Source organism: Callorhinus ursinus, unplaced genomic scaffold (genome assembly GCF_003265705.2).
Source record: "Callorhinus ursinus isolate GAN/ISIS: 27379988/994484 unplaced genomic scaffold, GSC_fseal_2.0 scaffold44, whole genome shotgun sequence".
In the NCBI taxonomy this organism is placed as follows: Eukaryota; Metazoa; Chordata; class Mammalia; order Carnivora; family Otariidae; genus Callorhinus; species Callorhinus ursinus.
Genome location: NW_027397106.1, coordinates 4,601,985 through 4,625,094, shown reverse-complemented (window position 1 = coordinate 4,625,094; position 23,110 = coordinate 4,601,985). Strand labels below are relative to the sequence as shown.

General features: G+C 42.0%; 1 protein-coding gene across 3 annotated transcripts in view; it reads right to left on the bottom strand.

Annotated features, from left to right (window-relative positions):
• The window catches only part of LIMA1 (LIM domain and actin binding 1), a 93,019-nt gene that overhangs the window by 49,274 nt on the left and 20,635 nt on the right, over window positions 1-23,110 (bottom strand). For 2 of the 3 annotated variants that reach the window (XM_025883374.2, XM_025883376.2), the window contains exon 2: window positions 9,298-9,437. In XM_025883374.2, coding sequence (XP_025739159.1) covers window positions 9,298-9,416 — 119 coding nt within the window. In that variant the 5' untranslated portion in view covers window positions 9,417-9,437. Of the gene's footprint in view, window positions 1-9,297; window positions 9,438-15,754; window positions 15,773-23,110 lie in introns of those variants that run through there. The other variant, XM_025883375.2, reaches the window with a different exon arrangement.

Sequence of the window (23,110 nt, the reverse complement as noted above, 5' to 3'; positions counted from 1 at the left end):
AGCGGTCAAGAGGGGAGGGGGCCGAAGCGGTCAAGAGGGGAGGGGGCAGAAGCGGTCATGAGGGGAGGGGGCAGAAGCGGTCAAGAGGGGAGGGGGCAGAAGCGGTCAAGAGGGCAGGGGGCAGAAGCGGTCAAGAGGGGAGGGGGCAGAAGCGGTCATGAGGGCAGGGGGCAGAAGCGGTCAAGAGCGATTCCCATGCGTCTGGCAGCTGAGTCCATGAAATCACTATTTCCTGGGCTGGGGAATTCTGCAAGAGGAGCAAATTTGGGGATGGGAAAGATAAAGAGTTCAGTGTTAGCCATGTTAACTGAAACATCCATTTGGTGGTAGCAGTGATTGGATACATGTGTCTCAAGCTCAGAAGAGAGATCTGAGCTAGCAATATAAATTGAGGACTTGTCTGTCCACAGATGGTAAAGCCATGGGAGTATATGAATGATGTCATCTACGAAGAGTGTGTCGTGCGAGAAGAAGTCCTAGAGACTCTACATTTAGAAGTCAGAAGAGGAGAAGGAGGTGATGAGAGAGAACGACAAGGGACAGACAGAGAGGTGGTAGGAAAACCAGGAAATCGTCAGAGAAAGCCAAGAGAAGGAAAAATGTGGGAAGGACAAGTGCTGAGAAGTCATGCAAGACAAAGGCTACAAGCACAGAAGGCACCCTGGCAATCCTCTTCCATCATAAATATAATGAATTCACCCATACTCCTTTTATTGTATTTATTTATTTTTAAAGATTGTATTTATTTGACAGAGAGACACAGCGAGAGAGGGAACACAAGCAGGGGGAGGGGCAGAGGGAGAAGCAGGCTTCCCGCGGAGCAGGGAGCCCGATGCGGGGCTCGATCCCAGGACCCCAGGACCATGACCTGAGCTGAAGGCAGACGCTCCCGACTGAGCCCCCCAGGTGCCCCACCCATACTCCTTTTAATGCGCATTTGGCTTGTTTCCGGTTTTCTACCATTACAAATAGCACTCTGGTGAATGTTCTTGTACATCTATTTTTCCCCCACTTGTACTAATACATCCGTCTGACAGTCCCTAAAAATGTAAATGCAGGGGAAAAAGTGGATTATAGAGGGAAAGGAACTTACAGTTGGCCTCGAACCTTGTTTCCACACTCCTCATCTACAATATACTACAGCAACAATATGATATATGAGGCAGAACCAATCAGCAGACAGGTTTATTCTCACTCAATTGTTCTCCAAGGCAAAGGATTTACACTGTGGTTAGTTGAGTCAATAAGCTCAAAGGCTCCCTTCCCTTTACTGTCTTAACAGAAACATAGATTTAAAGTAAGAAGACCTGAATAGTTTTCATCTTCAATCCTGTCCTTTCAGCACTGAGGCAAGACACAGGTGTATATGGTGGTAGCTGTCTTGAATTATGTTTTGAAACTCCCACACCAATCTCCTCACCCTTTGTTTATAATGAGGTATTGTGAAATAGTAGATATACAGGGAGGAAAGGTTGCATACCTCTGCTTTCTTCCAAGTCAACGCCTTGGTGCTTTTACATTTTGTACTCCCAGGATGCTAAGAGACGCTGAGGTCCCGTCCTTCGGAATTCAGTGTTAGACTAGGATTCAGGCCTCAGACTTTCCTCAAAGGCACTTAGGGCAACTAGCATTATTCTGACTACAAAATGGGAAGGTTGCTGATTTGGCAGGGGTAGTGGAGGGCAAAGGTATTTTGAAGATGTAAATTTGAGGTAAAAAATATATTTTTTAAAGATTTTATTTATTCATTTGAGAGAGAGAATGAGAGAGAGAGAGTACATGAGAGGGGGGAAGGTCAGAGGGAGAAGCAGACTCCCTGCGGAGCAGGGAGCCCGATGCGGGACTCGATCCCGGGACTCCAGGATCATGACCTGAGCCGAAGGCAGTTGCTCAACCAACTGAGCCACCCAGGTGCCCCTGAGGTAAAAAATATTTGCAGTGAGGGACGCCTGGGTGGCTCAGTTGGTTAAGCGGCTGCCTTTGGCTCAGGTCATGATCCTGGAGTCCCGGGATCGAGTCCCATATCGGCTCCTTGCTCGGCGGGGAGCCTGCTTCTCCCTCTGCCTGCCTCTCCCCCTGCTTGTGTTCTGCCTCTCTCTCTGACAAATAAATAAAAAAATCTTAAAAAAAATATTTGCAGTGACATTTCTATAATTAAAATCTCATCCCTCTTCCCTTCCCAGATTGTCTTGTCCTCCAGTCTCCTTCACACACACAATTTAATCTTGCAACTGCTCATTAACGCTCAGCTGTGAGGCAGGCAGCTGATGGAGGATGCTAAAATTATCTTGGGAGTAATAACAGTGCTTCAAACTTTTCTAAAGCCAGAATAGAGTTCCTGAGCTATGACTCTTGCTTGTATGCCCTAAAACAGAGCAAAGGGAAAATGGAAACTCCCAAGTCTTGGCAATGTATTTTCCTCTGGAACTATTTCACCACTAAACTATTACAGAGAAGCAAAAATGGAGGGAAAAAAAAAAAGAGGAAGTTAGCCTGGGAGATCTGAGGGTCAATTTTTTCTTAATGAAGGAAGAACAGTCAGAGAAAACTAAATATAAACCATGTTCTTCAGACTATGTTACGGGGAAAGTTATAACTAGAGTGGGAGGAACTGTGACACGGGGGAAGGATGATGGGGGGCAGGGATCTGTGTGCTGAATTCAGCTTTGCCACTATCTTGGGGTGTGAACTTCAGTCATAATGGCTGGATATCAAGTTCCTTGTCTGTCAGAGGAATGGGGCAAAGGTTAGCCAGATCAGTGGTTTTAAAACTTTTTACTGCAGAATCCTCTCTTCAAATGATAATCTTCTTTAGAAACCTAACATAAAAAGAGATCCAAGCAGGACGGCTGGTGTGGAAGGTCTCAGGCTCAGCCCTTTAGATCTTCCCACCTTCCCAGAACTGGCCCCTGAGGTTCCTCTGAAGAACTCAATTAATGATGTAATGTAGGGTGATTAACATAACATTAAAAAAAAAAAAAGGTTGAAAACCACTGAGCTAGATTCCCTTTACTTCCAAAAATGTAAGCGTCAAAAGGAGTCTTCTGCAAAGAAACCAAATTCCACCAAAAGAGTAACATTTTAATCAAGCAAAGGATTATGTCATGCTGGTTAATGGTGAGTAAAACCAAAGCCAGCCGTTTAAATGGATTCATTAATAGGACCTTTCTTACCTCAAATTTAATGATTTGTATAGTATAGAGGTTCAGTAAAAGAAATAAGTCTGGAGCTATAAAGAACTCATGAGTTCTAGCTCTGATGCTAGAAAAATTACTCTTACGTACAAATACATGTAAACCGTTAGAAAGCCCCGCTAATTCTACAAACATGAGCCAGATTAAGCTTCCCCCAAATACCACTTTTACATTAATCTCTGATCAGAAACCTCCTAAGGTTTCCTACAGTCTCTTAAGTAGGCTTGTGCAGGATTTACTAATTCTAAACCCCGTAATTGGGAGTGTTTGCAAATAAGAGAAAATCAGGTCACCAGGTATTGGAAGTAGAAATTAGTATTTGCTTTGTGGAACCCAGCCCTGCAATCTGCTTTGGGAATCTATGGTGAGTGAACCCTAAAAGCCATAAGCAATATCACCAATGTCAATTCAGGGTCTCTACTGAGCATGAAACAGAGAAGAGGTCCAGGCTGGGTCTCTGGTTTTTACTGTCCTAAGAGCACATCACACCCTGTACTACTTCTGTGCCTTCCACCTCCTGCTGTTCTCTGCAATGTCACCACCATCCTCTCAGCCTATCAAACACAATTCTCTTCATTCCTCAAAACCTGTTCAATATGTCAGAGTCAGACGAAAAATAACAGACAGAAACAAATCCACATATTCCCTGTGTTCTCAGCTATAAAACAGGCCTAAGGTCTCCCCCCCATGCAGTTTTTGTTAGGATTAGAAATAGTATCTGTTTCTGGGGCGCCTGGGTGGCTCAGATGGTTAAGCATCTGCCTTCGGCTCAGGTCATTGGTCCCAGGGTCCTGGGATCGAGCCCCACATCGGGCTCCCTGCTCAGCGGGAGGCCTGCTTCTCCCTCTCCCACTCCCCCTGCTTATGTTCCCTCTCTCGCTGTGTCTCTCTCTGTCAAATAAATAAATAAAATATTAAAAAAAAATAAATAGTATCTGTTTCTATTAAGAGTCTAGCATGGTTGCGGCGCCTGGTGGCTCAGATGGTTAAGCGTCTGCTTCAGCTCAGGTCATGATCCCAGGGTCCTGGGATCGAGCCCCGCATCGGGCTCCCTGCTTGCTTCTCCCTCACCCTCCAACTGTTCCCCCAGCTTGTGCTCTCTTGCTCTCTCTGTCAAATAAATAAATAAAATCTTAAAAAAAAAAGAAGAAGAATCTAGCATGGTGCCTGGCACACTGATTCTGTTAATGAGTTTGAGACTTATAGTTTGTCATCTGCCCTTATAACCTTCATGGAGAAAAGACAGTCACCCTCCTATGCTATGAGAAGCTGACCTCTAAGATCGCTTTGTACTTTCTCTCTGCAAGATTAAGAAGGCCCCTAAGATGAACTGCTTTTTCCAACTTCCTAACTCTCATCAGTGCTACAAGACCCAATTCCTCTATCTTGAGAACTGGCTTTGGGGGGAGGGGGATGACAGAATAAAGGGGTGGGAAAGGAACTGAGGAAGGGGTGAGAGTTGCACTGAAGCAACCAACCAAGGTAGGCAGGGAAGGAAGTGAAGCCAGGAAGGAGACTGACATCCAGGGCCTGGGTGTCCTGTTTTGGCCCAAGAGCAGCATCAGTGGGAATAAAAGAGTGGAACAGTATTAGGACAGGAGGCTGCAATCAGAGAGGGTATTCCACATGCACGTTCCAGAGATGGATTCTGTATGATGATAAGGCTGGGACTGGATGCAAGGTCATGGGAGACAACGAGCAGGTTGAAGAAGTAGGGAGGATCAAGAAATTAAGAGTCCAGAGTACGAGACAGGTCCAGTGGACCAGTGATTCTTCACTGGGGCCCTACTGGCCCTGGGGGATATTTGGAAATGTGTGAGGGAATCTTATTGGGGCTTCCCTTCCATCCCATTTTTCTTTTTTGGATGCCACAATGTCACGGGGGTACTACTAGCATTTGGAGGAAGGCAAGATGATGAACATCCTGCAGAAGGAAGGTCTGCCTCCTCAAAATGCTCAGAGCACCCTCACTGAGAGACACTGAGAAGAGAATGAAGCTGGAAGCTAGTGTCCCCAGTGAAGGTAAGGAGCTTGGCCAGGCCGCTGGCACACCACTGCAATGAAGGGGAGGATAAAAAGTGTCTAGTGAGGGGCGCCTGGGTGGCTCAGTTGTTGGGTGTCTGCCTTCAGCTCAGGTCATGGTCCCAGGGTCCTGGGATCGAGTTCCGCGTCAAGCTCCCTGCTCAGTGGGGAGCCTGCTTCTCCGTCTCCCACTCCCCCTGCTTGTGTTCTCTCTCTCGCTGTGTCTCTCTCTGTCAAATAAATAAATAAAATCTTAAAAAAAAAAAAAATCTAGTGAGATGTGAGCCTCAAAGCCCAGGTTTAGAACTTCAGAACAAGGAGTGAAACACAATGGATGGGAAACAGTAGGAGAGATGTAGGAGAGCAGCAACCTTGACTCCTGGCCCCAGAATATTTCGGGGAAGCATGTACAGAAAGGCAGGTGGCCCCTGCTCAGAGACCAAATGCACTGGGAAAGCCAAGTTCGGCTAAAGAGAGGTGGGGCTAGCCAGGGTGAAAAAGGTAAGAATGTGGAGAAGTCTCTCTGAAGAACAGGGAGTTTCCAAGTCCCATTAATCACATCTCAACAATGTCTCAATTCCTTGTCTTCCTCTCCATCCTTGCTGCCCTCCACCCTCAAGAGCTTTCACTTGGGCTGTCAAGAGAGCCTTACTGCTTGTCTCTATGCTATCAGTCTCTCATCTTGCCAGCCTACCTTTTACACCGTTGCCAGAAACATCTTTCTAAAATACAAGTCTGATCATGTCATTCTCTGCATGAAAACCTTCAACTGTTCCCATTGTTCATCTAACTAAATCCTAAACTTAGGATGGCATTCAAGGCCTTCTATCACCCAGCCTAAACTGAACTGTACCAGTCACTTCTCCCTTCTTTTGTGTATCTCCATGCCAGACTGCTTGCTTTCCTATTCCCTTTATTCATGGTCAGTTTCCACGATCCTCTGTTGGAACCTATCCGAAACTGTATTCATTTTGCTTTATGTTCAAGTTCACCGCTGTGAGTTCACAAGTCTATCTCTTCCACTACCAGTGCTTTCTTATCTTTCCCTGAAGGTAAAATTCACCTGGGATACTTGCTGAAAACACAAATTCCTAGGCCCCATCCCAGACACATGGAATCAGAATCTTTTTTTTTTTTTCTCCAGTTAGGTTAGTGCAAGGACTTTCTTTTACTGTCGATGAGAACAGCCACTAGAGAGTTTTGAAAAATAATGGATGTGATCTGTTTTATGTTCTTGAAGGTCCCCTTGTCTGTATCGTGGATAATTAACTGTATAGCAGCAAAAGTGAAGTAGTGAGGACATTCAGGAAGGAAATGAAGGGAAGGAGGAGGTAGCCTGGACTTACCGTGATAGCTGCGGAGGTGCTGAGAAGTGGTCAGATGGAAGCTCCATCTCAGTGTAAAGCTGACATGCTGCTAGACAGTTAAGACTGAAATTTGCCTATGAAATTTTAGTGTTAGTCACCTACATAATTGCTCTTTGTTAGTGTGAGTGTGTGTATTTATAAAACTTCTTTCTTAATATTATGTTGCCAGACCTTGCTAAAGAAGACCAGGGCACTACCTGTATAAAATATTTGATAATGCCCCAGAATGCTGGATGGACTACTCTAGAAAAGAAGAAATTATTTCTAAAATAGCATCTTGCATTGTGTAACATGGAATCAGAATCTTTAGGGGAGGGGCTGGGGAAGTCATATAGGATGGTTTTTAAAACATGTCCAAAAAAATCTTTGACATTCCTCCCATTAAAAAGTACAGTCAGAGGGGCAGCTGGGTGGCTCAGTTGTTAAGCGTCTGCCTTCGGCTCGGGTCATGATCCCAGGGTCCTGGGATCGAGCCCTGCATCGGGCTCCTTGCTCAGCAGGAAGCCTGCTTCTCCCTCTCCCACTCCCCCTGCCTGTGTTCCCTCTCAGCTTAACCGACTGAGCCACCCAGGAGCCCCACCCCATGTGATTTTTTTTTTAAATCTACTTTTCTTTTTTATTTTTTTAAAGGTTTTATTTATTTATTTGACAGACAGGCAGCGAGAGAGGGAACACAAGCAGGGGGAGTGGGAGAGGGAGAAGCAGGCCTCCCGTGGGGCAGGGAGCCCAATGCGGGGCTTGATCCCAGGACCCTGGGATCATGACCCGAGCCAAAGGCAGACACTTAACGACTGAGCCACCCAGGCGCCCCTACTTTTATTTTTTTTTAATATTTTATTTACTTATTTGACAGAGAGAGACACTGTGAGAGAAGGAATACAAGCAAGGGGAGTGGGAGAGGGAGAAGCAGGCTTCCCGCTGAGCAGGGAACCCGATGTGGAGCTCGATCCCAGGACCCTGGGATCATGACCTGAGTCGAAGGCAGACACTTAATGACTGAGCCACCCAGGTGCCCACACCCCATGAAGGAAGTGAAGGGACTTCATCTACTATATAAACTATACTAACCTATACCATTAATTTCCTTGAGGTTAGGGATTAAATCTTAAGAGCTTTCCAGATCTCTATCCCTTTTTTCTGAAATACCTTTATTGATTTTCTTGTTTTGATAAGAATAATACATATTGGGGCGCCTGGGTGGCTCAGTTGGTTAAGCGACTGCCTTCGGCTCAGGTCATGATCCTGGAGTCCCGGGATCGAGTCCCACATCGGGCTCCCTGCTCAGCAGGGAGTCTGCTTCTCCCTCTGACCCTCCCCCCTCTCATGTGCTCTCTCTCTCTGTCTCAAATAAATAAATAAAATCTTTAAAAAAAAGAATAATAAATATTTGCTATAAATTTACAGTAATACAAAATGCATAATGTGGAAAGGAAAAGGGTTCTCAGTCTCCCTCCACCTTCACTCTACCTTAAACAGTAATCAAGGTCAATAGTCTGGAAGGGCAATGTTTTCCACAGAGCAAGTGCGTGACCCATCTGTTATTGAAGAAAAGGGGACATTGTAGATTACAGATACTTACTTCCTATTGGTATTTAGCTGTATCCTAGATACAGCTCCCAGAATCATTTTCTTCAGATCTTGACCATCTTTTTTCTCTTAAATGTATAATAGCTTCCTATTAATTAACAAACTCTACTCGTGAGTTAAACCTACCATCTGTCCTAAGCTCCTCCCAGTAGGGCATTTCTATTTGAGTGAAGTCAATGTGTTTGCAATCCCTGGTATATTATTTATATATACCATCCCTTCTACTCTGTTGAGTGCCTACTATATTCCAGTCACTGTGCTATACACTTCGATACACGTGCTAGGCATATAAATTAAGCAAGAAAGAGACCCTCATATCAAAGAACTCGGGGTCCAAGCAGGGGGTCAGCAAACTTTTTCTTAAAGGATCAGATAATAAATATTTTAGACTTTGAGGCCATATGGTCTCTGGTCTCTGCTGCTGTAGCATGGAAGCAGCCATAGACAATGCACAAATGGATGTGGCCATGTTCCAATAAACCTTTATTTACTAAAACAGGCAGCCAGTAGGCCATAGTTTGCTCACACAGTTTGCACTGCATTCTGTTCAACAGAATGTTATGAAATGGTGAAATGTTTCTGTGATCTCCAATATGGTAGCCACCAGCTACATGTAGCTATTGGACACTTGAAATGTGGCTAGTACAGCTGATGAACTGAATTAATTAAATTTAAATAGGCACATATGTAGTGGCTCCCATATTAGATAATGCAGATACAGAGTATACCTAACACTCCATTCAACTACATCAAAACTTGCCTCAAAACTCATCTCAACTTTGGAAAGCCTCCCTGACTAGCTTCTGCCCATGATGGTCACTTTCTCTCTCTTATTCTGTTTCTAGTCCTTACTCCCATTCATTTTGGACTTGCTGACACTTTGCGTAAGAATTACATGTTTTATAATTAACTTTCGTGTTTGTAACTTTTTCTATTCCCAACTAAAAAAAAATTCCAGGATAGAGAATGTGTCTCCTGATTACTATCATCCTTCTCCACAGTGTCTAAATTTCAGAAGGTGCTCAATAAAGCCATTTTACACCATGTACTTCCTTTACTTATTTCCCTAACAGGTGGTAATGTTTGCTCAAGACAGATGGTCGTTTTGGACCAGGATCAGCACTTACTTGGAGAATATTTCTACAATAGCCGATGACTTGTTCTTGTTGACAAGAGAAAGTTCTTTGGCTGTTACCCTCAATGATACTGAAGTCCATTGCCGTCTATTAAATGGAGATGATTCCATCGTCTACAGATACTGAAACACCTATGCAATAAAGAAAGTCAGAATATTAGACACAGACGAGGATTCTCCAGCATCCAAGGACTGGCAGTGGTGTGCCATGACAGAATAGAAAGCCCTAGACCAGCAGAACCACACTCCTCTACTGGTTCTTTCAAAACCTGTAACCTTGGTCAAATGATTCAATATCTGGGTTGTAGTTTCCTTTAAAATAAGAAGGTTAGACCAGATGATCTCTAAGGTCCCTTCCAGTTCCATCATTTTATGACTGACCTCAGTGTGCAAACATCAGTTGGCCTTCCCCTGAACTTAAGTCTGTTCCAAAGTCACATTTGGAGTGAAATGTTCCACTCTTCTGAGTTATATCCCAGGAGAAGTACTTTGGCATCTCTGTAGATTCAGGTCCAAATTAGGTTCTACCTGTATCCAAGTTTCTTTTGGCTGCTCTCTCTCCCCAAACTCTGCAACACTGATCACTTGGTTTGGAGAGAGAGCTGGGGACACTGTATGGTATCATATAAAGAGCAAGGGCTTTAAGTTGAGATAGACTTTACTTGAAATCATAACTTTTGTTACCATTTTTTAAAAAAGATTTTATTTATTTATTTGATGGAGAGAGACACAGTGAGAGAGGGAACACAAGCAGGGGGAGTGGGAGAGGGAGAAGCAAGCTTCCTGCTGAGCAGGGAGCCCGATGTGGGGCTTGATCCCAGGACCCTGGAATCATGACCTGAGCCGAAGGCAGACACTTAATGACTGAGCCACCCAGGTGCCCCATAACTTCTGTTACCTTGAACTATATAATCTTTTCAGTTTTACTTTCTTCAGCTGAAAAATGAGAATAATACCTTCCATTATAGGTGTTTTGATATGGATTTAAGAAGAGAATATATTTTAAATCAAAGTACATTATACTATACTATACAAAATACTTATACTAGTATTAAGAACATTTTAAGTATAATATATTAGAATTGGCTTTTGTTAGAATTCTTATTATTTTTACATTTTAACAATCTTAACTGGGGGAAGTATAATGCACTTTATTATTTTTTGATTTATTTATTTATTTATTTGACAGAGAGAGAGAGAGACAGAGAGACAGAGAGAGAGCACAAGCAGGGGGAGCGACAGAGGGAGAGGGAGGAGCAGGGTCTCCGCTGAGCAGGGAGCTCAACACGGGGCTCAATCCTAGGACTCTGGGATCATAACCTGAGCCGAGGGCACATGCTTAACTGAATGAGCCACCCAGGCGCCCTGGTATAATGTACTTTAAATTCAGAGGACAAAACCTCTATTCTGAAATTCCTTTCTAAAATCCCTTAAAGTCAAAGAATACATAAAGCCATGCCCCCGAAATCATCTAGTCCCTATCCATTAATCTGGATTGTTTGTTTTTTGTCCCAGAAATTACCAAAGGAGTTTTTGCCTTAGTAATTACCAAAGGAGTTCCAACCTTTGTCCAGAAGAGGTAAGACTAGAAATGAGCCAATAGTTTCCTTATTTGAAGAGTGAAAAGTACTACTTGTAGGTCTCTTGACAACCACAAAGCATAACTGACCTGGCAGAATGCAGGGTTCATCAGGTACTGCTTCTAACAACCTTGACAACAATGGAACACAGGGTGTGCTTACCTAAGCAGCTTGGGCCACCATTTCACACTAAAAGTCCTCTTATTCAAAGTAAGTGATAAGCAACCCTAAAAGACCACACTACTTTTCCACCTGTAGTACTCGTTCTTCCAACTAAAGCATTGTCTGAAAACAGTGCTAATTTTATTGTTTTTGTTTACCTGTTAATCCCCATGTTGGAAGGTAACATAGAAGCCTCTCATGGTAAGGAGGTCTGGCGTTAGAGACAGATGCATCCCTAAAACTTAGGTTTCTCATCCATAACAATAGTACTTCATAATATCCTTATGAGGAATAAATAAGAAAAAGAAGAAAAAGACCCTGACACAGAATAAGTAATAAACGTTGGGTTTTTTTAATAATCTCTCTTTTCCTGGATAAAATAATCTTAATTCTACATGTTTTTTTTTTTTAAGATTTTATATACTTATTTTGAGAAAGAGCGTGCAAGCAGGGGGTGGGGCAGAGGCAGAGGAAGAGAGAGAATCTCAAGCAGACTCCATGCTGTGTGCAAAGCCCAATGTGGGGCTCGATCTCATAAGCCTGAGATCATGACCTGAGCCAAAATAAAGAGTCAGATGCTCAACCAACCAGCCACCCAGGTGTTCCTCTACATATGTTCTTTGAAGTAAACTTGAATGTATCAAATAACGTATATTTGTCTATCTGCTTTCCAGTTTGTATCTGACCCACCTAACATTGTCAGCCCTTATTCTAATGAGAAAAAGACAAAGAAACAACAAACAATTCAGCTAAACTTAGTCATGTAAAACCACAATAATGGCCTTTGGGCCAAGTTTAGGAAATACTGAACAACACTTTAAGACTGTTTGGTACAATTGTGCTTCCAATGTAGGTGTGGGTATAAATGCTGTCAGTCCTCCTACAGCAATCAATTCTGGATCAAAGAAAAAAAATATAGAAGATATGTTCTCAAATTTATTTATAAAAAGGAAAAATTATTCATTATTTGAGGGACTGAGTATGGTTAAAAAAAATTAATTCCCAAATCTAATTCCACGGTGTTGATTAATCTTGGCCAGAAATCCAAGAAAAGTTAGAATATCTATCTTGGTATATAAGGCTAGGATAAGCATGCTTTATATTCAAGGAATGAGGTAGCTCACACCCTGACCACACTTCTCTTTACAGAAGCAATACTACTAATTTCTTAACAATGTGATTAGCACCCTATGAAACAGATAAAGGTAAGAATCAGTATATGATTTTTTTTCTTCCAATATTTTATTTATTTATTTGACAGAGAGAGACACAGCAAGAGAGAGAACACAAGCAGGGGGAGTGGGAGAGGGAGAAGCAGGCTTCCCGCCGAGCAGGGAGCCCGATGTGGGGCTCGATCCCAGGACCCTGGGATCATGACCCGAGCCGAAGGCAGCCGCCCAACTGACTGAGCCACCTAGGAGCCCCAGTATATGATTTTTGATAGACTCCGGTATCAGGTTACTGAGTAACTAGCTACTTTCTATAAGGTTTAGGGAGAGGGCCCTGCCCAAATAGAGTGTAAAATATATTGACTTGGAGCGGGTTCCCTGCTCAGCAGGGAGTCTGCTTCTCCCTCTCTCTCTGCCCTTCCCCCGTACATGTTCTTTCTCTCTCTCAAATAATAGAAATCTTTATAAAAAATCTGTTGGCTTGGGACGCCTGGGTGGCTCAGTCGGTTAAGTGTCTGCCTTCGGCTCAGGTCATAATCCCAGGGTCCTGGGATCGAGTCCCACATCGGGCTCCCTGCTCTGTGGGGAGCCTGCTTCTCCCTCTGCCTCTGCCTCTCTCTCCGTCTCTCATGAATAAATAAATAAAATCTTTATTAAAAAAAAATCTGTTGGCTTGCTGACATGGACACGAATAATTATAGCACAAAGCAGAATGTGGTTAGAGGTAATGCAAGGTCTAGGAGTAGGGGATCTGATTTTCTGGCTTGATGGGAGGGAAGGGAAGAGACATCAGATTGACTTAAGACTTATGGATGGGCAGAATTTCATCAACTGAGGGCAAGAGGAGGAAAGTGCATCTCAGGTAGAGAGAATAGCTTTACACTGTTAGGGAGCTGAAATAGCACAGTATACTTCGATGGAATTGACCGTAGGTACATGAGTAGTTGAAGATAAGGTAGGGAAATAATGGGGCCAGGATGGGAAAAACCTTGAAAACCATGTTAAGGAGTCTGGGCCATATTCCAATAGCAGAAAGAACTAGTCTTGTGAGTGAGCAAAGATAAGTACTAGTCTTAACATGCCACTCCCTAGCAGAGGTGTGACCTTCTTGGCAAATCAAAAATGTAAGTTCCCTGAACCCAACACCCACATCTGTAAGATAAGAGTTTTATAGTGGATCACCCATAGTCTCTATGGTGGAACATGGCAAGTTTCTGAAAAAGCAAGTAACATAATGGGAAGCATGTTTTAAAGCTGATTCTGCAGCAGTGTATAACTTGGTAAGAAGGGAAAAGACTGGAGTCTAATTTACTTGTCAAAAAGATCCTAAAACTGTCGAAGTGAGAGGTAATCAAGGTTTACATTAGGATAGGGGGGAATGGTAAGGTGGGAAAAGAGAATTGACAGTTCTTAGAATAAAATGGACTTAGGGATAGAGAAGGAATCAACTCTGGCATCATCAAACTTGAATAATTAGAAGATTGTTGATGTCTTAACAGAAACAGTAAATACAGGAAGAATGGGAGAATGATGAGTTTTGCTTTACACGTGTTGAAATATAGACATCTACAAGAAAAATCCTAGTGATACACTATAGGAAGCTAAAGATTCAAGGCTACGGGATGCCTGGGTGGCTCAGTTGGTTAAGCATCTGCCTTTGGCTCAGGTCATGATCCCAGGGTCCTGGGATCAAGTCCTGCATCGGGCTCCTTGCTCAGCGGGGAGCCTGATTCTCCCTCTGCTGCCACTCCCCCTGCTTGTGCTTTCTCTCTCTCTAATAAATAAATAAAATCTTTAAGAAAAAAATAAAAATAAAAATTCAAGGGCACCTGGGTGCCTCAGATGGTTAAGCGTCTGCCTTCGGCTCAGGTCATGATCTCAGAGTCCTGGGATCGAGTCCCGCATTGGGCTCCCTGCTCTTTGGGAGCCTGCTTCTCCTCTGCCTCTCTCTCTCTCTCTGTGTGTGTCTCTCATGAATAAATAAATAAAATCTTAAAAAAAAACAACAAAAAAGAATCATTAAAAAAATAAAAAAAAATAAAAATTCAAGGCTAAGGTTAAAAGACTCTTGGAAAGAAATATTTTACAACACCTACTTACATGAAGTACATATCTCACTTAATTCTCAGAACCACTTTACAAAATTGGTTTTATTGTCTTATATAGATGAAAAACTAAAATTCAGAGATATTAAATAACTTTACGATGATCTCTTAGTTATATAAAGTAGCAGAGCTGGGATTCAAATCCATAATCTCTTTGATTTCCAAAGTCAATTTTCTTTCCATTACAAGTAATGAATAATGATTAAAACCATCACCTTTAGCCATGGTAGAAAATTGGGTAGCAAAATTTTTGAACACCTAGCTGCAAACCCATACAAATTATCTCTCAGTAAGAGTGTAGTAGCAATGATCTTCTCAGAATGGTCAACATCAGAGATAATCATTTGTTCTTTCAGTGAAACTTAGAGTTATCTTGGGCCTACTTGAAATACTCTCCATTTTTAATATTTTTACTTTCACGGGCTTGATTTAAAAGTGTGATAGCTCTCCCTATTTACCCACACTCCCTAAGATGGGAATCCCATTCTCAGACTTTAGGACAATTTCCTTAAGTCTAGAAATCTTGTTAAGAGTGAGAGGGGAAAAAAGGGGGGGAGGAGAGTGCCTGGGTGGCTCAGTCAGTTAAGTGTCCAACTCTTGATTTCAGCTCGGGTCATGATCTCAGGGTTGTGAGATCCAGCCCTGCACTGGGTTCTGTGCTGGGTGTGGAGCCTGTTTAAGGATTCTCTCTATCCCTCCCCTCTGTCCCTCTCTACCCTCATTTTCTCAAAAAAAAAAAAAAAGAAAAAGAAAAAGAAAAGAAAAAAGAATGAGAAACGCATGTACTGGAAAGACCCATCTAGAAGGAGGTATTCAGTTTGGGCTCCAGTATCTTTTAATTATTTTTTTTTCCAGAGGCCCATTTGACTTTAAGATCCAATCCACTGCATTACTATGTACAAATAATAAAAAGCGCTATCATTTGCTAACTCATTTAATCCTTACAACAACCCTGGAGTTAGTGTTATTTCCATTAAAACAAACAACCCCCCCCTCAAAAAAAACCCCAAAGAACTGGTCCATTGAGGCTGAGTAATTTGCCAGAGGTCACATAGCTAATATATGGCCCAGGCAGAAGTCAGTGTTCAGACTCTAAAACCCAACCTCTTCGGTCAAATGCATTCTACTGCCACTTCAACTGTGATGGAAGAATTGCTGGATTGGTTGTCAATTGTGTGCAGGTGTGAAAGGAAATGGATATAACAAAAATAACTCTAAGATTTTTAGCCTCAGAGACTGCAAGGACAGTGGTATAACAAATAATAACGGGATAAAAGGTAACTGTTTCCTAAGAAGGAAGATGCCTTCAGTTTTAGATGCAAAGGACAGAGTTTAACATCAAGAGGGAACCTTGGAAATCAAGTAACCAAGTCCCCCCTCTTACAGTAAGAGAACTGAGCCACATAAAGGTCCAATAATTTTCCCCAACTCACCAACTAGTTCATATGAGAGCCAGAGTTCTACTTCCCAGTTCAAAGTTCTTTTATCTCATCTGGTAGCTTGAGGTAGAGCTAAATGTCCTATGGGGGAGTGGTAGCCTAGAGATAAAAATCTTTTAAACAAAGGTCCTTTAAAGTTTAAGGGTTGGGCAATGACTCACTGGGAAATTTGGCCCCGGGTATCTGCTTCCTTGAGCTACTGCTGAGGGTGAGGCCTGTAGCTGCTCCAGGAAACCTACTTTAATAAATTCATTTATAGACTTAACCTAACTAAGCAAATTTTCTTGTAGAAACCATGCTTGGAAGAAAGCAAATGAGCTGCCACTAATACAATCCTGTTCTTATAAATCTAATCTAATCTCATCATATCTTTCTCTCTCCCTCTCACTCTCTGCCTCCCCCACCCCCAGGAGATAGTTGCTTGTGCAAGAGGCATAGTTGCCTGAACATAGCCTCAAAAAAATGAGAGAACAAAGTACAAACTCACTTGTTAAAAGAAAATGTCATTTTAAGAAACAGATTGTAGGGGCGCCTGGGTGGCTCAGTTGGTTAAGCGACTGCCTTCGGCTCAGGTCATGATCCCATGGTTGTGGCATCGGGCCCTGCATCAGGCCTGCATCGGGCTCCCTGCTCGGCGGGAAGCCTGCTTCTCCCTCTCCCTCTGCCTGCCCCTCCCTTCTTGAGCACACTCTCTCTGTCAGTTAAATAAGTAAATAAAATCTTTTTTTTAAAAAAAGAAAGAAACAGATTGTAGAGTTTTAAATTTTTTTTTTACTTTCCTTTTTTTTTTAAATCAAGAAATATTTGTGATCTGTCAGAGAGCAACTAAATTAAATGGAAAAAAACAACCTAAAGAACTTCAAGGTGCAAAGGGAAATTTTAAACAAAGGCAACATGAAATATGTTCCCACATAATGTTTTTTTAGGATATAAACTACATTTCTTTCTTTTTAAGTAGGCTCCATGCCCAGCATGGAGCCCAAAGTGGGGTTTGAACTCATGACCCTGAGATCAAGACCTGAGTCAAGAGTCAGATACTTAACTGAGCCATCCAGGCACCCCTACATTTATTTCTAAGGGTGTGGTTTTTTGTTTTTTACAAAAACAGTGACTAAATTCACATACTTGAAAAAGCTTTTGAAAGTTAATAGTTTTAACTTACCTATAATTTTTAGATTTACACGAGTTGCAAACATGGTACAAAAGTTCCCATGTAACTTTCACATAGCTTTATCTTATATTATCACAGCACAACTATCAAAATTAAGAATTTCCACTAAAGTCTTCTTTCTGTTCCAGGATCCTACAGTACATTTATTTATTTTTTTTAAAGATTTTTCATTTATTTATTTGACAGACGGAGACAGCGAGAGGGAACACAAGCTGGAGGAGTGGGAGAGGGAGAAGCAGGCTTCCCGTGGAGCAGGGAGCCCGATGTGGGGCTCGATCCCAGGACCCTGGGATCATGACCTGAGCCAAAGACACTTAACGACTGAGCCACCCCGGCGCCCCCCCCCCCCCCCCCCGACACTACATTTGATGGTCATGTCTTCTTAAGTCTCTTCCAATCTCTACAACAGCTCCTCTGTTTTTCCTTGTCTTTCATGAGCAGGATACTTTTGAAGAGTACTGGTTAGGTATTATGTAGAATGACCCTCAATTCGGGTTTCTTGGTTCCTCTGATAAAAAAAACCCTGGGCTTGGGGCGCCTGGGTGGCTCAGTCGTTAAGCATCTGCCTTTGGCTCAAGTCATGATCCCAGGGATGGAGCCCTGCATCGGGCTCCCTGCTCTGCTGGAAGCCTGCTTCTCCCTCACTCACTCCCTCTGCTTGTGTTCCCTCTCTCGCTGTGTCTCTGTCAAATAAATAAATAAAATCTTTAAAAACAAAAAACAAAAAACCTGGTATCCTTGAAGAAGTAGTTGATTCCAGAGCTGGGGCGGGGCAAATACCAGATGAGCCTGGGACATCTCGCAATCCTCAAAAAAAAAAAAAAAAAAAAAGTTTTTTCCTTTTTAAAACATGATGCTTTCTCAGATTAGATTGAAGTTATAGAATTTTGGGAAGAATACTACAGAGCTGACGTGCCTTCTTCCTCAGTGTATCCTATCAGAAGGCATGTGATGTTGATGTCTTGTTACTGGATCATTTGGTTACGGTGGTGTCTGCCAGGTTTCACCACTGTAAAGTTAACTATGCTTCCCTTTAGAATTCATAACTATTTGCGGGGAGATACTTTAATCCTACTCCTTCTTAAACTTTTATTCATTAATTTTAGCATTCATGGGCTGATCTTGCTTTCAGCAATTATTATGATGTTCTAATGGTGACTTTCTACTGTCTTCATTTCTTCTGCATTTATTAATTGGAGTTCTATAAGGAAGAATTGTCCCTTCCCTCTTGTTTATTTATTCAATCATTTATTTATATTAGGATAGACTCATGGATATTTATTTTATTCCCTGGGTTATAATAATTCTTGGATTATTTTATTCCCTGGCTAATTTTATTTTTTTGCTCAAATTATTCCCAGCTTTGGTCACTTGGAGCTCCTTCAGCTTGGCTCTAGTGTCCATTCAACGTGCCACCATTTTTTTTTAAGCACATTTTTACTTTTTAGCACTATAAGATGTTCCAAACTCGTTTTGTATTTGCCCGGCCCCAGTCCTGAGATTAACCACTTCTCCAAGAAGTCCTGATTCCTTTTATTGGAGAAACCAAATCTGGGCACTACATGTGCTCATTACTACTGAGATGTCACTGCTTCTAGGCTCTTTGGGGGACAGAACCAGGAATATATGTATGTATATTAATCCATATATATAGCACACATATATATTTCTATTTTCATCTCTATATCTCTCTGTGTCTTGGTATCTATACACACACACACATAATCTAGCACCACAAGATTCATTCTAGCATTCCTTTTATTTGTAACTTCCTTCTCTGATAGGGGGAAGCCTAATGTCATAGAATTTTTTTTTTTTTAAGATTTTACTTATTTTTATTTGAGAGAGAGAGAATGAGAGATAGCACGAGACGGAAGAGGGTCGGAGGGAGAAAGAGACTCCCTGCTGAGCAGGGAGCCCGATGCGGGACTCGATCCCGGGACTCCAGGATCATGACCTGAGCCGAAGGCAGCCGCCCAACCAACTGAGCCACCCAGGCACCCTGTCATAGAATTTTGACACGAAAAAAGAATCTCCAAAATTATGCTATTACCAGTTTCTGCTCCTCTGACATACCATACATTTTTTCACTCCACCTCGAATGTGATCCCTTCTTCTTTTTTAATTTTTTTTAAAGATTTTGTTTATTTATTTGACAGAGAGAGAGACACAGCAAGAGAGGGAACACAAGCAGGGGGAGTGCAAGAGGGAGAAGCAGGCTTCCCGTAGAGCGGGGAGCCCGATGAGGGGCTCGATCCCAGGACCCTGGGATCATGACCTGAGCTGAAGGCAGACCCTTAATGACTGAGCCACCCAGGCGCCCCTGATCCCTTCTTCAATCTATTCATCTTTCAAGACTCCAGGAAAGACTACCTCCTCAAAGAACCCTTTCCTGAACTGCCCTAGTCCTGTTCCCAATCAGTATAGGTCACGCCCTTTATTTTACCATAATTTTGTAAATTCTACTCAGTAGAAAGATTCTTGAGATTAGGGGACAGGTCTACTTTGCCTCTTGCCCTCTTGGCATCTAGTATATTGCTTTCTAAATAGAAGGAACCTTATGCATGTTTTGAATGAAATTGCATGAAGCCTTAAATTTTATCCAAAACACTATCAGTACAACAAAATGAATGCTTATTATGTAGTCTTAAGTCTAGTTGTTGAGAAAGTACATATCATTTTTCAGAACTGTGAATTAGCAATTTTAGCTTATTCAAACTTTGAGATAAAATCAAGGGATATGAAAAAAAGAATGGGACCAGTAAATAACTTCAAATACTGTACATAAAAGCCTCACCGCTCTATTATTCAGCAATACTGTGTTAGGCAAGTCTAACGAGTCTGTTAGAATTATCATTGCTACTGTTCTTGGAAGAGTTTTAGCCAGGTCTCTGTAGAAACATGTATCCAGAACAATAAGAAAATTGTAACAATGATCAAATTCCCAGGGGTCAACAAGGATGTAGATGTTTGCATCAAGACAAAAATCACTTTAGTAACATTTTGTCTCTTTTTAAAAAATCTCCTTTTAAGGATATTTTGTTCTTAAAAAACACTATGATGCAGAGCCCAAGTAATGAAAAGGAGGTTGTGTAATTCTGAGAAGCAATTTTACTTCTGGAAACTGCTCACCAAAGAATCAGAGCCACTTTCACTGGGCGCATACAAAATTCACCCTTAGTGATTCACACTTCACCACTCCAGAGAGAAAAGAAGAAAAGAAAGCACACTTAGATATCACCTTTCCCTCCCTTCACCTATGTCTGGGGGAAAATAACTGTCACGACAGTCTATCTGAGTTTCCAACCTTTCCCTTCTGTCTTTTCCAAAACTTCCATTTCACCCCTGCCTCTGACTTTGCCCTCTCCACCTAAATACATGCTCACATTTTTTTAGGGGTGGGAGGGGAGAGGGAGAGGGAGAGAGAGAGAATCTTAAGGCTACACACCCAGCGTGTGAGCCCGACAGGGTAGGGCTCCATCTCACAACCCTGAGATCTTCCCCGAGCCGTATCAGGAGTAAGATGCTTAACCTACTAAGCCACCCAGGCGCTCTCATGCTCACCTTTCTGACGTGTGTATTTGTGTATACACATCTGAAATTTGTACATACAGATTATATAATCCTTTTTTCTCATAAGCCTTTTCCCCCCTCAATCTATCTCCTACCTTCACAGCCAAACCTTAGTCTCCAGATGCTCATTGTTTCCATTCCCTCACCTTCCATTCATCCCTCTGACCACTTGGGTCTGGCTTCTACTTCTACCATCCTACAGATGTTACTCTCCTAAAGATCTCTTGCTATCAAAACCATGGACTATGTCTCAGTTTTTATCATTCTCTGTTGCCCTATTAATTGTTGATTAGTCTCTCATTTCTGACATTGTATTTTCTTAACTGGAACTCTCCTGATTCCTTTCCTATCTTTCAAATCAATTTCAATTTCACTCTTCCTCCACTCACCTCTGTTCCTAGGCATTACCAAAGGGTCAGTTTCTCTCCTCTCTCTGGGTGAGCTCAGCCACTCTCAAGTCATCAAAGGTCACTTACACCAGACGATTCCGAAAGTCTCTTGACTTCCAGCCCTAGGATTTCTACTGCATGCTGAATAGCTTCATATATCCCAAAAATCAACAACATAACACAGTCCAAATCACATGTGTCATCCTCTTATTTCTACTCCTCGAATTAAGTTTATTTCACCACAAATAATTTTTCTCCCAAGATGAGCTGGCATATACATTTTTGCTTTTATTGAATAACATCATACAACATGAAGTATAGTATGATATAACAAAACACACACAAGTTCTGAAGTTAAAAAGAGGACTTACAGGCTCTTACTCTGCCTCTTTTTTTTTTTTTTTTAAGATTTTATTTATTTATTAGAGAGAGAGAATGAGAGATAGAGAGCATGAGAGGGAAGAGGGTCAGAGGGAGAAGCAGACTCCCCGCTGAGCAGGGAGCCCGATGTGGGACTCGATCCCGGGACTCCAGGATCATGACCTGAGCCGAAGGCAGTCGCTTAACCAACTGAGCCACCCAGGCACCCTTACTCTGCCTCTTTCTAATTGTGTTGACCACTGGCAATTTAGTCACCTTTCAGAGTATCCCACCACCCAACTTAGCTCATCAAATGTTCTACATGTCTAACACAGTGACATACAGAGGAGAGAAAAAGGCAGAGAAACTAAGAGTATAGGCAATTGAGTAGAATCTAGCTGTTGAAATCTCACACCACTTACTAGCTGTGTGATCTTGGGCAAGTTTTTGTACTTTGTCTCAGTTTCCTCATCTGCAAACTGAGGATAAAAGAACCTACTTCACAGCTTTGTTTTGAGCATTAAAACACGTTCTTATATGTCAAGTATGAACAACACTACCTAGCACCTAATAAATGCTCAAAATGCTTATTACTATTATTAATTAATAAACATTATTTTACATGCACCCTTTCTTTCACATGTGGACTTTGTATAGACCTTTTCTCACATCTTTAGGCAGGCTCAACTTATCTCTCTTGATCCCTTGCCTTTCTTTATACATATTCCCCACTCCGTCTAAAAATGTTTTAGACCCTCCCTGGCCTTATGCTACCAGTCCCAGCTCAAACGACACTTCCTTCCAAATTATCTTTCCTGACCACCCAAGCCTAGGAGGTTCCACTTAAGTCCCCAAAGTACAGACCTATCCCTGACACTGATTACATTGTATTTTTTTTTTTTTATCACACTATATTTTACTCTCAGAACAGTGCCTGGCACATGGTGAGTACTCAAGTATTTTTAAAATAAAGGGAGGAATACCATTTGAAATTTGAAATCATTTGTTGGATTCAACTATTTTTATAGATTAGTACTTTGGGGGGGAAAATGAAACAGCAGCTGTGTTTATTTATTCCAAGACAAATTATTCCAAATTATAGGAAATCAGTGGATATAGTCATCAAAAAATGGTTTCTAGCACCAAACTCAGGTAGAATAATACTGAGCCCTATCAATACAGATTGTTTTAGTTAACTCCCTCTATTGCCATAATTAGGGTGTTTTCTTAAAAATGCTATTTCTGGGGCATCTGGGTGGCTCAGTCGTTAAGCATCTGCCTTCGGCTCAGGTCATGATCCCAGCATCCTGGGATCGAGCCCCACACCGTGCTCCCTGCTCAGCAGGAAGCCTGCTTCTCCCTCTCCCACTGCCCCTGCTTGTGTTCCTGCTCTCGCTGTCTCTCTCTGTCAAATAAATAAATAAAATCTTTAAAAAATATATAAAAAATAAATAAAAATGCTATTTCGTACAAATAACTATTTGGCTTTTGAAATCCTTAATTTAGGGGCACTTGGGTGGCTCAGTTGTTAAGCGTCTGCCTTACGTTCAGGTCATGATCCCAGGGTCCTGGGATTGAGCACCGCATCGGGCTCCCTGCTCAGCGGGAAGCCTGCTTCTCCCTCTCCCACTCCCCCTGCTTGCGTTCCTTCTCTCGCTGTGTCTCTCTCTGTCAAATAAATAAATAAAATCTTAAAAAAAAAAAAAGAAACCCTTAATTTAGTAGGTCACAACCTTGAGTAAAATAAGAATCACCTAGGAAGCTTGTTTTATTTTTTTCAAGTTTGATATTAATTTTATTCTATTTTCTGTATAACTTTAAGTACATAAAGGTTTATTTCCACAGGCCTCAGGAAAT